Source organism: Plecotus auritus (assembly GCF_963455305.1).
Source record: "Plecotus auritus genome assembly, chromosome: 6".
In the NCBI taxonomy this organism is placed as follows: domain Eukaryota; kingdom Metazoa; phylum Chordata; class Mammalia; order Chiroptera; family Vespertilionidae; genus Plecotus; species Plecotus auritus.
This window is the reverse complement of record NC_137773.1, coordinates 165,129,568-165,144,756: the sequence shown is the minus strand read 5'-3', so window position 1 is coordinate 165,144,756 and position 15,189 is coordinate 165,129,568. Positions and strand designations below refer to the sequence as shown.

General features: G+C 44.5%; 1 protein-coding gene across 2 annotated transcripts in view; it reads left to right on the top strand.

Moving 5' to 3' along the window:
- OSBPL10 (oxysterol binding protein like 10) overlaps positions 1–15,189 on the top strand; it is a 227,931-nt gene that overhangs the window by 78,159 nt on the left and 134,583 nt on the right. For both annotated transcript variants that reach the window (XM_080673447.1, XM_080673446.1), the window contains exons 2-3: positions 4,242–4,417; positions 7,094–7,173. In XM_080673447.1, the coding sequence (XP_080529573.1) occupies positions 4,242–4,417; positions 7,094–7,173 (256 nt within the window). The remainder of the gene's footprint in view (positions 1–4,241; positions 4,418–7,093; positions 7,174–15,189) is intronic.

The following is a 15,189-nucleotide window of genomic DNA, read 5'->3' as shown; positions in this document are numbered from 1 at the left end:
AAGGGGAGGCCCTGGTATCTGGGGTTTATTTATCTTCTACAATTGAAACTTTGTAGCCTGGAGCGGAGCCAAGCCTTTTGCTCGCTCTGTGGCGGCAGCCATTTTGGGGGGGATTTATGTATCTTCTATAATTGAAACTTTGTAGCCTTAAGCGGAGGCCTGGGCCGTCCAGGGTGTGCAGAAAGCTTGGCTTTCTCCATCGCCGGGGGCAACCCTAGCCTCCTGCTCTTTCCAGCTCTGTGGCTGCTGCCATTTCTGTTTGTGTTTATGTATCTTCTATCATTAAAACTTTGTAGCCTTGAGTGGAGGCCTAGGCCGGCAAGGGCAGGTGGAAAGCTTGGCTTCCTCCATTGCCGGGGAAACCCAAGCCTCCCTTCTGCTCTCTATGGCCGTAGCCATCTTGGTTGGGTTTATTTGCATAGTCGCTCCTGATTGGATGGTGGGCGTGGCTGGTGGGTGTAGCGGAGTGATGGCTAATTTGCATATTACTCTTTTATTAAATAGGATATATTTGTCTCATGGTTGATGATGAGCCCTTAGGGCCCTATGACAGTTTAGTACCTTCTGGAGTGTTGGAATCTCTGTCTCTTGGTGGTTTGGGGGATGGTGGTGGCAGTGGTGGAAATCTCCGCTCACCGAATTGAGGAGCAGATAGTTGAGAGATGTAAGAAGGCCCTTTCCTCTTGTCGTTTTCATTTTCTCTTATATTTAGATGAAATGATTTAGCTCTTTGTCTGGAGCAGCCTGTCTAGCACAAGTTCCTCTTCAAAGGATTTATTTCACTGCATTTTTTCTCTATGTAATTCTCTTGTAATTTGGTTATAGTTTCTGTCAGTTTTAATGAGCTTCTTCCCTGAACCTCCCCTCCCCCCCAAATCCTTTCCCTTTGTATTTCTGCTCCTGTTGGAGTTTGGCCCATGACTGTGGGTCTGCTCCTAGACCCCATTCCTCTTTGCTCCCAAAGTGAAAAGTATGTTTTCAACTTTTAGGTCCTAAAGTTGAACCTAATGAAACTATATCAGGTAGATTGCAGGGGGGGGGGGAATTAAAAGGCTACAGGTGTAGACAAATAACCTTCAGACTTGGAAAGCAGAAGTAGGTAATGGCTGTTCTGTGTGCATGTGTGGAAGTAAGTAAGAGCATGCGCAAGTGAGTGTGAATGTGTGTGCACATATATATCAGTGTGTGTCTACAGTGTGAATGCATGAGTTAGTTCACGAGGGATGTTATGAATGTGAGCACATCTTGAGCATGAGTGTATCTGAATGCATGTGTGCAGGTGTGAGTGTCGGTGGGTATTGGTATGAGTACATATGTGTGTACATGCAGGTGTGTCTGTGAGTGCGCTTGTATGTTCTTTCCAGAGCGGTGGGGTTTCTCTGAAGGATGGGAGTGGGCAATGTTGTCCTCGGCCCTTCCAAGGAAGGGGCTTGCCATTCGCCATGGCTCCCAGGTTTGGAAACGGGCAAGGTGCCACCAGGAAGCTGTCCTGATGGGAATTAAGATGGCTCCCTTCCTGGGTTGGATTTCGCTCCTCATTCTCTCCTTTCTCTCTCCGGCACATTCTTTGGTATGTTAACATAGCAAATAAAATATGCTCTTTGTATATAATTAAGCCCACCTACACATCAGTCAGGCTGCATGCTAAAGCTCAGCACTAATTTAAAAAGAACACACTATTCATTTCTCCAAAAGGAAAGCCTTTGAAGAATGTTTCAGGATTTGATCTGGCAATTTCACTTGGTGTAATGAAACCTAATCTAGAAATATGGTTAACTTCCCCATGTGGAGTGAAAGCTGTGACTTTCAGATATAGCTGCAAGCTCCAAACAGCAGTGCCTGGCACAGCCATGACCCTGCAGGGAACCAAATGTAATTTCTTTCCTCCCAGGGGATCTGACCAACAGAAATTGCCCTTCTAAATGCCGTATGGACAGCTCCTACCTGTTTATGACACAAGCTAACTTGTCTTTCAAAGGCCATCTTGAAAGAACCTGTGCTTAGTTTGTTGCAGTTTTTAACCAGTCTCCCACTGCCCCCTCCAAATATGATAGAGTTTTTAAATGTCTTTATTGGTCTTAAATTATTAGTCTTCCTTCGTGCCCATGATTCAAGCCTGTGCATTTGCATTTAAACTATTTTAGGAAGTAGTGGAAATAACGATTTTTTCCCCCCACTTGAGGCAGGAGGTTAGAATTAAGATGTCAGTTGGAATTAGGTAATGTGAAAAGTCATTAGCACGTCTCCATATCCTGCATAATGTGACATCTATTGGTTATTCTGTCATCGTTATTGGAAAAAAACCAACAGCATGCAATTCATTTCTTTGTACCAGCTTCTGAACGATGTCCTTTGCAAATATATGGTTAGTCAGTCGTTCAACAGGATGCCTTGGGGCAGCTGCTGGTAGGAGAGAGGAAGTCTGACCGATTCCCAATAGATAAGTTGGTGGAAGCAGTAGGGAGAAAGATGTTAAGCCCTTCCTCCCTCCCAGCCAACAGGCTATGCCTTTCCCTTGAAGCCCATTCAGGGACCCCTTCCCTTGCTCCCTGCTGTGTAAAGGTGGGGTGTTTATCAGTGGAGGGAGGCCGCAGCTCTGTGGGGTGGGGGTGGGGACACACAGTGCGGTCGCTGGAGCCAGGTTTCCTTCCCTCCACTTGTGAGGATCACAGCTATGAGTGCCCCGACTTGCCAGGAGCAGTGACATCAAATATAGGTCAGGCTGGAGACATTTACTCCTAAAGAGAAGGCAGGGCCGGCACTTACATAATTTGACCATCGGCAACTCAGACATCACCCCACTTCACCTCTTGAAGGAATTTGGTTTTCGTCCCACGTAAAGGAGTGGGAGCACATGTTAAAGTGGGAGGATCTGAAAATAGAAAGTTAAAACGATTCTCGGTGAGTCTGTGAGGCTCGCTGCTGTAACAGACTTTGAAAGAGAATGTTCTTATTCATGTAGCCGTCTGAAGGGGGTGCTCCTCAGCAGGTGGCTCTTCCAGGGGGTGATTTGGGGACCCAGGCGCCTTCCCTCTTGTGCCTTTGTCATACCCACGGTGGGGGTCTCAAGTTGCCCTGTAGGTTGTCTCCATTCCAGTGTGTGGTCGAGAGAGTGAGAGTCTGTGTACGTGTCTGGGTGTTAGGGGTCAGGCCTGCATCACCTCTGTTCATACTCTGTTGGTTAAAGCTCAGTCAGATGGCCACGTCCTAACTGCAAGGGAAGCTGGGAATACAGGATGGCGCAGAAGTAGGCTTACCGTTGTGAGTACTCGAAACACAGAGCTTATTCTTGTATTACTGATTAATTATTGTATTATTTTCTATACGAACAATTGTAAACCTAGTTTCGTCCCGCCCTATAGGTTCTGGCTGTGTGTCCTGGAAGCCAAGGACAGGGATTTGGTGGAGCCCAATGGCATTGCCACCCCCTAGAGTGGAGGAAAAATGATGCCTCTGTATGAAAAATGATGTCTAGGAGGGCCCACTGGCGTGTGCCCGGGTGATTGCACAGCACCTCCAGTTCCCTGGCAGGTGACCCCGGCAGCGGGGCACCTCACGGTACCCATGCTGCCAGCAGGAAGCTCAGGGCCCAGCTTGCTGCTGCCGGGTGTGAAAGGGCCTCTCACAGAGGCTTGGAGAACTCCTGCTGCTCCTGTGAAGTCACGTGGAGTATGCGAACAGCCTGTGTCCCGGTGCATCTGCTGCTCGGTGGCTGTTCTGAGGTTGACTGTGGTATCCGTGGGCACCGGGCGAAGTGGTGGGCATTGCACCAAATCCCGAATGGACCTGGCCCTTCCCCGTGGTGTCTGTCACAAACTCCATTCTTTTTCCTAATATATTTTTATTGATTTCAGAGAGGAATGGAGAGGGAGAGAGAGATAGAAACATCAGTGATGAGAGAGAATTATTGATCAGCTGCCTCCTGCACGCCCCCTACTGGGGATCGAGCCTGCAACCCAGGCATGTGCCCTGACCGGGAATTTAAACGTCACGTCATGGTTCATAGGTCGATGCTCAACCACCGAGCCACACCAGCCGGGCGCAAGCTCCATTCTGACTCAGGAATCGGATGCTCCCTCTTGACTGGGGGCTAACTTTGAGGGCACCTGGTGGGGACTTTCGGTTCTGAGCTTCTTGGATTTGGAACCTTGATGTCGATTTGAGGGTCCCTTTCCTTTTCCTTCTTTGCGGTGAGGAATGGGCTGGGGAGCAGAGTGATGCATTGTGGTTTCTCCGCGCAGGTACTTTGTGCTGGACTTTGAGGCTGGCCTCCTGCAGTATTTCGTGAATGAGCAGAGCAAGCACCAGAAGCCCCGAGGAGCCCTGTCCTTATCTGGAGCCATCGTGTCCCTGAGCGACGAAGCCCCCCACATGCTGGTCGTGTACTCTGCCAACGGAGAGATGTATAAGCTGAGAGGTACGCTCTTCTCCTGCTCGCTTTTCAGACAGGCCTCATGGGCCACAGTCCTGGTTACCATGGTGATGGCTCTCTTGTCTTCTGATTAAAAAAAAAAAAAAAGAATCAACTTGAACAATTTGCTCTGTTTGGTGACTTTGGGGTGACAGATGGTTGCTGCCTCTCTTACCCCTGGGGTGGGGAGATGGCCTGACGTTAGGAATTGCTTGTCCTAATTGAGGAATTAAGGACAAGGAAAAGGTGAGTGATTGCCAAGCCAGCTGAGGCCTAGGACTTGGGAATGTTTTTCCGTATTAGCTCAGTATATGTTTTCTCTGCCTGGATGGTGTGAATCTCCACTACAGGGCCGGCCCTGTGGGCACTTGGGGCAATACGGACAAAACAAGCCTTTTAAAGGGCATTGTGCCCTCACTTTATTTATTTAATCTGCGGTGAGCTCGGTGAGAAGCCACCTGGTGCTGAGTTAACGTCCTGCAGTGTGCTTTCTCGCCTTCTCTTTGCATCTTGAAAACTGATGTGTGCTCAGCATCCTGGTCAGTGAGCATGACTCGAGAGAGTCCAGCATTGGGCCATCACTGTAGGTCCTGCCCCCCCCCCCACCTCCCCACCCCAAGGCACACACATCGCACAGGTTTTCAGGAACCCCAGGTTTGACTGTAGCAGTGTAATTTGATTGCTAGATCATTCTTCCGGCATTCTGTTACAGTTGCATGGCCAGAAAAATGGTCAGTATTCTTCTAATGAAATAACAAAACGCAACAACAGTAAAACAATCTGAATGTATATACATACACACAGAATCAATGTTATTCATTAAGATCTGAGGAAAGTAGTATGTATTAAGTGTCAGCGGGTAGTTGGTAATTCCGCATTCTTATGACATATTTCTCAGCCCAAGTGAAGGCCAAGTACGAAGGAAAGGCCTCATTATTTCTCCCTGAGCCCAGGAACTGGCCTCTGCAAAGCCGGAGTGAGGGCCTCGATTCCTCACCTCTCAGTCCATTTCACCGTTCACCACCGAGCGTTACTGCCAAGAGATGGAATAAGCTACTGTTTCTTTATTATCTATATAGAAATCATATTTCAGAATCATCCTATAGCATAAAAATGGCTGTAGTTGAAGAAGAAAGTTTTTCAGTTTTTGGGCTAAGATTCGTGTTATTTTTTGAGATTCGTGCATTATGGTTCCCAGCTGGCTAGATTTATATGGTCCTTGGTTTTGCTTTGCTGTTTATTGCTTAATAAATCATTAGAGCAGAAACAATAGCGGGGGTGGGGGCGGGGGAGGGAAGACTTCATGTCACTTTCCCCTGCCCCCTGCCTATGGTTTATAAAATGATGCAAACCCATACCAAAGAGAAAAATCCAACACAGTTGACAATTGAGCTATATCACTTGGCCTTTGAGTTATTATTTTCTGGATTATTAAACCTCGGGTTTTTTTTAAAAGGGTAGTTTTAATAGCAAATGTAGAAGTTTTATCTAAATGAAATTATCACAAAGGCTAAGTTAACTTATTACCCCTTGGCAGTTCCAGAAAAGACAGGGTAAATTTCTGCATATTTATGGCTGGTTCTTGGCCCATCCCACAAGGATCTGGGTGTCTGTTTTCTCATTTCACACCTCACCTGCACAGAGAGTTGAATCTTGTTGTCATTAGATGCATAGCTTTTGGGAATGTTCTCAGTGCTGAGCCTTTGGACGGTATTGCCACAAACTGGCAATTAATTCTTCACGTTTCCTAAGGAACAAAGGCTCTGGATTTGCAAAATCCTTTGTCTTTGAAAGTTTGGTCCTCCTGATCTTACTCTGTTCTACAACTCTAGATTTCTTCACCTGCAAGTTCAAGCTGAAGTTGGGTTTTATTGACAAACGATAGTTAGGCCCATTTTTGTAAACTGGTATCATTTCTAGGGGAATATTGTTTTCTGCATAGTCAACATTTGTGCAATTAATATGTTAAAATATTTATGTGGTTAATTGTTCACTTGAATTAAATATTTAAATTTTATTAGAACCTGTTATGCATCCATAATATTTTAAAGAAATCGTTTTATGTGCTTGAGAGATGGGGGTGCAGATGGAAGGTTATGACGATGCAGTTGACTTGCATTTTAATGTCTCTGTGGGGGAAATTTGAGGATCTCTAAGGCAGCATTTGGTATCTTGTTCTGTCCGATCCTAATATGAATCCTTGAGAACACATATTAAAATGGTAATTCAACTGAATGCTTATTTTGTATAATGCCATAGTACAACGCTGGTAGATAACAAAAAGGCCCGGAGAAAAGCTGTACTTTGATCCTCATATTAGCCACATGTGGCTGAGGCATTGAAAAAATAATCTTGTTTCTCCTTCCTTGCTGCCTTTTTAAAGGAGCGGAAATGAGTTTTTCAGAGCAGGTTAAAAAAGTGGCAGTATTGTTCTTATAATGGATATTTCAGAATACATTTTTAATGTGGCTGAAGAGGGAGTTTTCTGTTGAAGTATAGTGTAATTTGATTTTTGGCGTAGGGACAGGCTAGTTGAGAATATTGAGATCTGGATTTGCTTTTCCCTCCACCCCCCACTCCTTCGCCTGCCGCCCCACCCCACCCCACCTCCTTAGGTGGGTGTAGAAATAGGTTGGATGTGTTTTGGAACAGTCTCTGTAAGCATTTCTTTCTCTATTTTAGCTGCTGATGCAAAAGAGAAACAGCTCTGGGTGACTCAGCTGCGCGCTTGTGCCAAATACCACATGGAAACGAATTCTAAGGTAAGGAACCCCGGGGAAGCAAGGAGGCCTTCCAGTGACTTGGGTTGGCTACTCTCCAGCCCAAGCATCTGTTTCTTTGGGGAAGCTGTTTTTCTTTCTTTCTTTTTCTTTTTTTAAAGTGACCCACCATAGTGGAATTCATACTTGTCCTGCTACATTTACAGTTAAAGCTAAGAGAAGAGGGGTAGGATTTGCTTGTGGGTGGAGTGAAGAGGCATGCTGGCTCTTTATTGGAACTGCTCCTGCAAAGACACTTGAGTTGCTTTCTGTGTTGTCAATCCAGGCAGCCGTTAATTGGTCTGTTGAGAAGCTCGAGTGGACGATCTCATTGTGTGGAGGCAGAGTAGTCAGATTTTACTGTCCATGAAGACTCGTTGTTGTCCCTGAGCCTTAAATAAAACCTGGGCCCCCGAATTGATTAATTTCTCAGCCAGGAGCTTCTGCATTCTAAGTGCGTAGAAACGTTCTCGGGTGATTTGGCATCCAGGTATGGATTATTTTCTCCTCCGGATTCGGTATGAGATCTGGGACCAGATGTGAGGGAGATAGGAGGTCGGCATTTTCATGGATTATTCAGAGGATTTCCAATCTTTAAAATACAGGAAATCATTGCAAAATGAATTTATTCCAGCCAGCAAATATTGATTTTAATGTTCAAAGGATCCCTTTTATATCATTAGTTCCAATTTTGTTACTCTACCTAATTGCAGTCTTTTTCCATGTTCCATGCATCAGCTGCAAAGAGCCACACTTGAAATTTCTGATGATTCTGTTTACTATACCTGCCTGTGTCTTGCTCGGGGCCCTGGGAAATGTCTTGCTTAGCTTAGACCTCCCTGTTCTGCCTCCAAATACAACCTGCAATGATTCCCTTACAGGATTTTGCTCATTTTTTTTCTTCTTTCTAGAGACACCTTCTTTTCCTTGTCTTGCTTATTACAGTTGCCCTTTTTGACTTTCCCCAAGGAGAATCTGGGTCATTGTAGAGCCTTTTCCCCTCTGGCCGCTTTTATTTTCCAGGAATTATAGTAGGAGTTCTGGACATTTCATCAGTATGTTATCAATATGTAGGCAGGGTGGTTACAATTTTTTATATGTATCTTTTTACTTTTTATAGAACAGAATAGAAGGGGATAAAATAAAAAATGCATCTCCACTATTGCCATGTATGATCACTAGAGATAATTGCTCTTAATTGATGTTGTATGTCATTCTAGTAAACGAAGGCATGTGTTTGTGCGTATGTATACATATATATACATATATCCATATCCATATCTACACATATTTTTATGCACATGGGATAATATGTATGTTGTTCCCCCTCCCCCCACTTATTAATATATTTTGGAGATTCCCTGTTATACATATGGATCTGTTACACTCATTTTTTATTGATTTCAGAGAGGAAGGGAGAGGGAGAAAGAGAGAGAGAAACATCATTGATGAGAGAGAATCACTGATTGGCTGCCTCTTGCACAGCTGCTGCTGGGAATGAAGCCTGCAACCCAGGCATATGCCCTGATGAGAAATCAATCCTGACCTTTTGCATAGATTGATGCTTGACCACTGAGCAACCCTGGCTGGGCTGCACTCATTTTGGATGTCAGTGCTTTATTTTGCTGATAAACATTTGCTTTATTTTGTTGTCGTTATACATAATCCGATATAATAAAAGGCCAGCGATCATAATCCGATATAATAAAAGGCCAGCGACCAGAACAACCGATCCACCAGTCGCTATAAGGTGCGTTGACCACCTCTCCATCCCTTCCCTCAGCCCGCAGGCTCTGATCGCTGGATGGCCAACGGGGAACCACGGGGAACCAGGATGGGTGTTGGCAGCGGGGCGGGACTGGGGACTGGCGAATGGGCAGAAGATGGCCCTGATAGCAGGCTAGGCCTAGGGACCCTACTCACGCATGATTTTGTGCGCTGGGCCTCTAGTGCTATAGTAAACATCTTTGTGCATATATCTTTTTGTATCTCTAAGTGTATGTTTATATGTGTGTGTATTCTATATAATAAGAGAGGGATATGCTAATTATCTGTTACGCTCTGGGGCGTCACGACCAACCGTGTAACGACCTGATCACGTATCTGCAGGAGGGTGGGGCAGTGAACTACCAGCGGGTGGCGGAGAGCTACAGGAGGGGGCAGGGCAGCAAGCTATGGGCGTGGGGCAGGGGGAACTACAGGAGGGCGGGGCAGTGGGTGGAGAGCTCCAGGAGGGTGGGGCAGCGAGCTATGAGCAGTGGAGAGCTACCAGTGGTGGTGGGTGGGTGGCCACCTGAGGCAAGCAGCAGCAAGCTACTCGTGCACTGATTCACGTGCAGGGCTACTAATATATACTGTGTGTGTGTGTGTGTGTATATATATATATATATATATATATATATATATATATATATACACACCAGTGGAGTTGTTGGGTCATAAAATGTATCTTCTAAATTTTCAGACATTGCTAACTTGTCTACTTAAAAAATTGCTCTGATTTGCACTCCCATCAATTTTGTGTCTCCCCCAACTACTGTGGCTCTTACTAACATTTAGTTTTTGATAGTGTCAGGTGAAAAATAGATGCCCCATTATTTTCATTTTCACTTCTAAAATCATGACTGGGGCTGAGTATGTTTTCATGTTTATTGGCCACCTATATTTCTTTTATGTGAACTGCCAGTTTGTATTTTTCACCCATGTTTTTCTATTGAGTTTATATTTTTCTTCTTGATTTGCAGTAGCTGTATGTGTATTAAGTATATTTGTCCTTTGACTTTCATTTGGACTGTAGATATTTTCTCCTAGTAGGTCATTTGTATTTCTACTTTGAATATTTTTGCTATGCAGAATATTTAATTTTTTCTGGTCAAATTTATTTTCATTTTTGGCTTTTGGTCTCATATCATGTGTAGAAAGGGGCTTCTCTGCTCAAAATTATGAAAACATTTTTTTCAGTGTTTACTTTCAGTGAATTTATAGTTTAATTATCACATTAAATCATTGATTCGTCTGGAATTTGAGTGTCAGAATCCAGGTAGGGGACAACCAACTTAAGTGCATTGGTATTTTGTGGTATACACCACATCTATCCTAGTGGTAGGAATTTAAAGAAATAGGATTTGAATATTCCCTGGAGGAGAATTTGATTTCCTGATACATTTCTCTGAGTAGTTTCAAGAATACGGTTAATCTATTAATAGTAGAACCAAAATAATAATTTAATGGTTAGGTCCTATAGGATTCCTTCTTTGAGAAATGGAGGCAAGGTTGCTGTCACCAGTCATTATAGCATAGCTGCTGTGATCAATTAGGGAATAATACTTTCAAAATTGTGAGCAGACCTTGCTATTCATGTCAGAGAGGCATTCTGAAGTCCAAGGCTGCTATTCTTGTTTTTAATACATATTCTTACTTAATACATAGTATCACTTTCTTAATTCCCAAATTAAATCCCAGATTAAAAATCTTAATTCCTAAATTAATTTCCAGATTAAAAAAAATACTGGCCTTTGAAATCTAAAAGGCTGGCTACCTAGTCCAGCCCCCATTGGTTTACACACGAGGAAGGTAAGGAGCTAAGACTTGACCTCGGGTCTCCTGGTGTCCTGCTCTGACCTCACGAAAGTCAGTGAGGGTGGCCACCTTCTTCCCTCCATGGGTGATGGGATCCCTTTAGGACAGTTTCTGCTCCTGGATAGACAGAAACTGCCAAACGGCAGAGAATTGCCTTTTTTCGGCGTCACATAGGTTCATCTTGTGGGCTCTGGTGTTATTTGAGGCGTAGCTGTGAGGGTGCGAGGCTGGTGTGCTAGGAAGAGTAGAACACTGACTTTCTCTGAAAACAAAACAACAAGAAAACAGAACATCCTGTTTTTAGTGCAGTATTAAAATGGAAGCAGTGCAGAGCGATGCATTGGTCGGGGAAAGTGTTAAGAGAACTGTAAGGAACCCTCCTCATGAGAATTTACTTGTGTATGACTTTGAAAGTATCAAAAGAGCAGGAGTGGGCGTCTTGTTTTTATCAAGTAGGTGGTGCAAGTCCTCGGATAGGGAACAGCGGTGTTCTGGGAAATGCAGTAAGCACCGAGGATGGAAACCATCTGTCCTGTTGACGGAGGTAATGATAATTAATACCTTATATGCAAGGGACTCATGATTGCATTATTCTTTACAGCGGTGAGGTTGGCCTTATTATCTCCATTTTTACAGATTAGAAAACTGAGCCACTTGAACTTAAGCCATGGGCTCAAAGTCACAGCCAGAAGTGACTGGACTGGAACAAGAGCCCAAGTTGTTAAACATGCCTCCTCCCCCTCATCTCCCATCCTAGTTTCTTGGCAGGAGCTAGTTGGAAGGTTCATGATGGTACTGCTACCCCATGAACTCCATATTTAATAACCTTGAGGGCACAGGTCTGTAATAAGGTACCTGTAACCTAATCAAGGGAACTCTTCTCCAGTCTTTCAGCTTTTGATTCCAGAATTTTCTTTAGTGAATTTGCTTGAAAGTAAATTTACCTAGTTGACTTTTTGCACTAATTTTTGTGTGATGTAAGCTTCAAGCATCTTCCAATTGAGTTCATTCATATTTTAATTCACGACACTCTGGTTTAGAAGAAATACTGTAGCGTGCAAAGCGAAAAGACCTATATTGACATCCCCGCTCTGCCAATTATGTATTGCACATACCTGCTCTGTTCCCCTTCATTCTTTCTGACTTTCTGTCCTCATCTTTGGGGTGGTGACTTCTCTCTTCTAAAAGTTGTCACAAGCCTTGCTCGAGCAAGATAACTCGGGAGAAAGCCAGTGCCGGCATGAAGCGCTCGGAGGAGTGAGGGACTCAGTGGCACGTTGTCACTGAGACTGCTGCTTGGCAGTCCGGCCTCTCGGCCACCCTTGGAGCTTTGACCAACTCCCTCAAGGAAAACAAATCTGCTTTTTAATCCATTGGTGGTTATCTGTCTGTTCTCAGATAGGCTCCATTATTTTCAAATGGCCACATCAGAGAACTCGGGGTCATTGAAAATCAACAGAAGTCATTATTTGTGGGGGGGTGACTGGGGAGTCGGAGAAACTCACGAATATGGTTGTTTTCAAATGACTTTTGACCTGTGGGAAAAGTGGGATAATGAGGACAATGGTCAAGTGATTAAAAAGCATTTAAAGAACATCAGACTTTGCAGATTTTAGTTTCACTGGCTTTCATCTGACCAGTTAAGAGAACGTTTAAAGACAAAGCTCGATAGAAACTTACTGCATTTTCACTATTTGATTTTTCTCATCTAGACATGGAAGGTGGATTCACTTGTGGGGTGACTCATAAGCTAAGTGGGAAGTTCACTGATCTGCTCTGATGCTAACTGGGCATTAGTACCTTGTCCCTGGACCTTCAGCCCCGAAGAGTAAATGTGTGACATATGATGATGATCATCACTTCCCCTTTAAGTAGAGACTTTCAGCCATTACGCAGTGGTGAGGTGGGGGTGGGACAGAACTCAAGACTTCCCTTTTTGGCTCAGCTAGCTATCTGGCCCCTCCCATCCCCACCACAAGCATACTCTTATTATGAATTCGCTGGTGACAGCTTGTGAATGTGTGTGTGTGTGTGTGTGTGTGTGTGTGTGTGTGTGTGTGTGTGTCTCCATGTTTCCCCCCCATAATGGAACTAGCATTACTTTTTAAATTGTGAATATTACCTATTATTTTTAAAAATTGTGACTGTTAACCTATGTACAATATAAAACACTGCGAGGACAGGAAAGTATAAAGAAGGGAAAAACTCACCCCAAACTTCAGCCTCAGACCTAATCTCTGATGATACCATTGGGGTGTACATCCTTCCAGACATGTAGCTGTGTGGATACATAGAAAGGGATCACATGACTCCATTCGGAGGTCCAGTGCTTCCAGTCTTTTTTCTGTACGTGCATATGTACAGAAATCACACATGCTTGTTTCATGAGCAGCTCACCTCTCCATGAGGATGGTTGTAAGACCAAGCTTTGGCACAGGTCTATTCTCTGTGTTTCTTTTTTTGGGGGGGGAGGGGGTAGATTTTTGTGTCTTTAAAATTAGTGTGTGTGGCCTGTTTCTTAGAACATTTCTGGGATCTCCTTTATGTTTTGTCTTCAGCCCCTTTCTCATCCCTCATTCCTTGTCCTATCCTTGTTTACCTCCAGATGGGAAGTTGAGGAACTAAAGGGACATTTTTACTGGTGACGTACCCTTCTAATAATATGGAAAATGTAGCCTTCTTTTTCCCCATTGAAGGGGAAATTAAGGAAATGGAGGTATTTGCAGCATTTGAAGTAGTTTATAATATTAACTAGAGGCCCAATGCACGAAATTTGTGCAAGAGTAGGCCTTCCTTCCCCTGTCTGCCGGCACCAGCTTTCCTCTGGCACCCGGGACCCGGGCTTCCCTCGTAGCCCCAGCTTCATGTGGAAGGTCGTCTGGTCTAATTAGCATATTATGCTTTTATTATTATAGATTGTACTTGAAGTCCCTTCTCTGGGTTCTTGGGCTCCGGGCCTGACTCTATCCTTGCATTTCCTACTTTGGGCTCCAATGATCGGTTCCCTGTCTTACTCCTGCACTTGACCGTGTGCTCTCTGAGAGCAAACACTGACTCCATTCACTTAGGAAGACGGGAGGGAGGTCCCAGGGACCTGTCGGTGTAAAGAGTTTGAAGACACTAGATCACACAGGTGTGTGATTAGGGCTCCATGTCAGCTAATTCTAAATTAAAATGTAAATTTCAGGGTACAGTCTTATGCAGATTTGGTCATGGAAAAATATGATTGCCTAATATAGGACTTTAAATTCATTATAAGTCTTATGAGGTCTTGAATGAGCAGCGAGAGCTGCTGAGTTTCAGGGAGTGTATGCATAAATATTCATGCCCGAAGCTCCCCACATCACTGGTATTTGTCTTTTCCCCCCAGTCTCCTAGAATGGCATATTAATTCATATGAGGCATCGGCGTATTAGAGCACTGTCTGCTCCTTGTAGCCTTGGGGAAGCTAATGCCCAGTATGGACCTTCCCATTTAAAAAAAAATATTTTTTTTTATTGATTTCCGAAGAGAAGGGAGAGGGAGAGAGAGATAGAAACACTGATTGGCAGCCTCCTGAATGCTCTCTACTGGGGATTGAGCCCACAAGCTGGGCATGTGTCCAGACAGGGAATGGAACTGTGACCTCCTGGTTCATAGGTCGCACTCAACCATACTGGCCAGGCAGACCTGCCCATGTTTATATGACTTCCCTGTGGCAGCTGACACCAGTGATGTCATTAGCCCCTGACTCACATTCCCTGCTTTTGCCAGAATATTGTTAACCTAGCGATGTGGGGTCCAAGCAGGGCATGGTGGGCATTGCACAGTTAGAAAGAAGGCTGGAGAGTGATGGGCTGGCCAGAGAGTACGCTCTGTGGGTGCTGTCTGTCCCCTGCGCTGAGGACACAGAAATGGGTGGGTCCAGAGGCCCAACTGGTGACCCCGCCCCTGGTAGCTGGGTCGCCAGGTGCAGACAGCCCTGTTTGGGGACATTCCAGACTTTCTTTATTTGGAGAGGCCTGGGAGAGGTGTGAACTACTTCTGGGGAATTAGAAAGCAGGAGGGGGGGTTATAGGTGGTCCCCACCACAACCCACTGTTTACACAGAAATGCACATCAGAATGCTTACTGTGCTAATAATGAAGGAACATGGGTTGCTTCTCCTCAAAACAATACCCAATTTTAATCGCCTAGGGAGGGCACTGCCGGTAACTCATTGACTGAATGCTGAGAACTTTGGTGGCAATCTGACAAATGATACAGAATACCTCTCTTGTATGATTAAACGGATTTGAGGCCTCTCAGAACAATTTGGAAGAACTCAGAAGTAATAGGGTGATTAAAAAGTGGGAAGGCATTCCAAACTCCCTTTGTTCCACTTGTCTAGAAACAGTAGATGTAAGTAATAGGGCAAGAGGTCGGTTCTAACACTGTGTGATCCAATATGCAGGCCTCTAG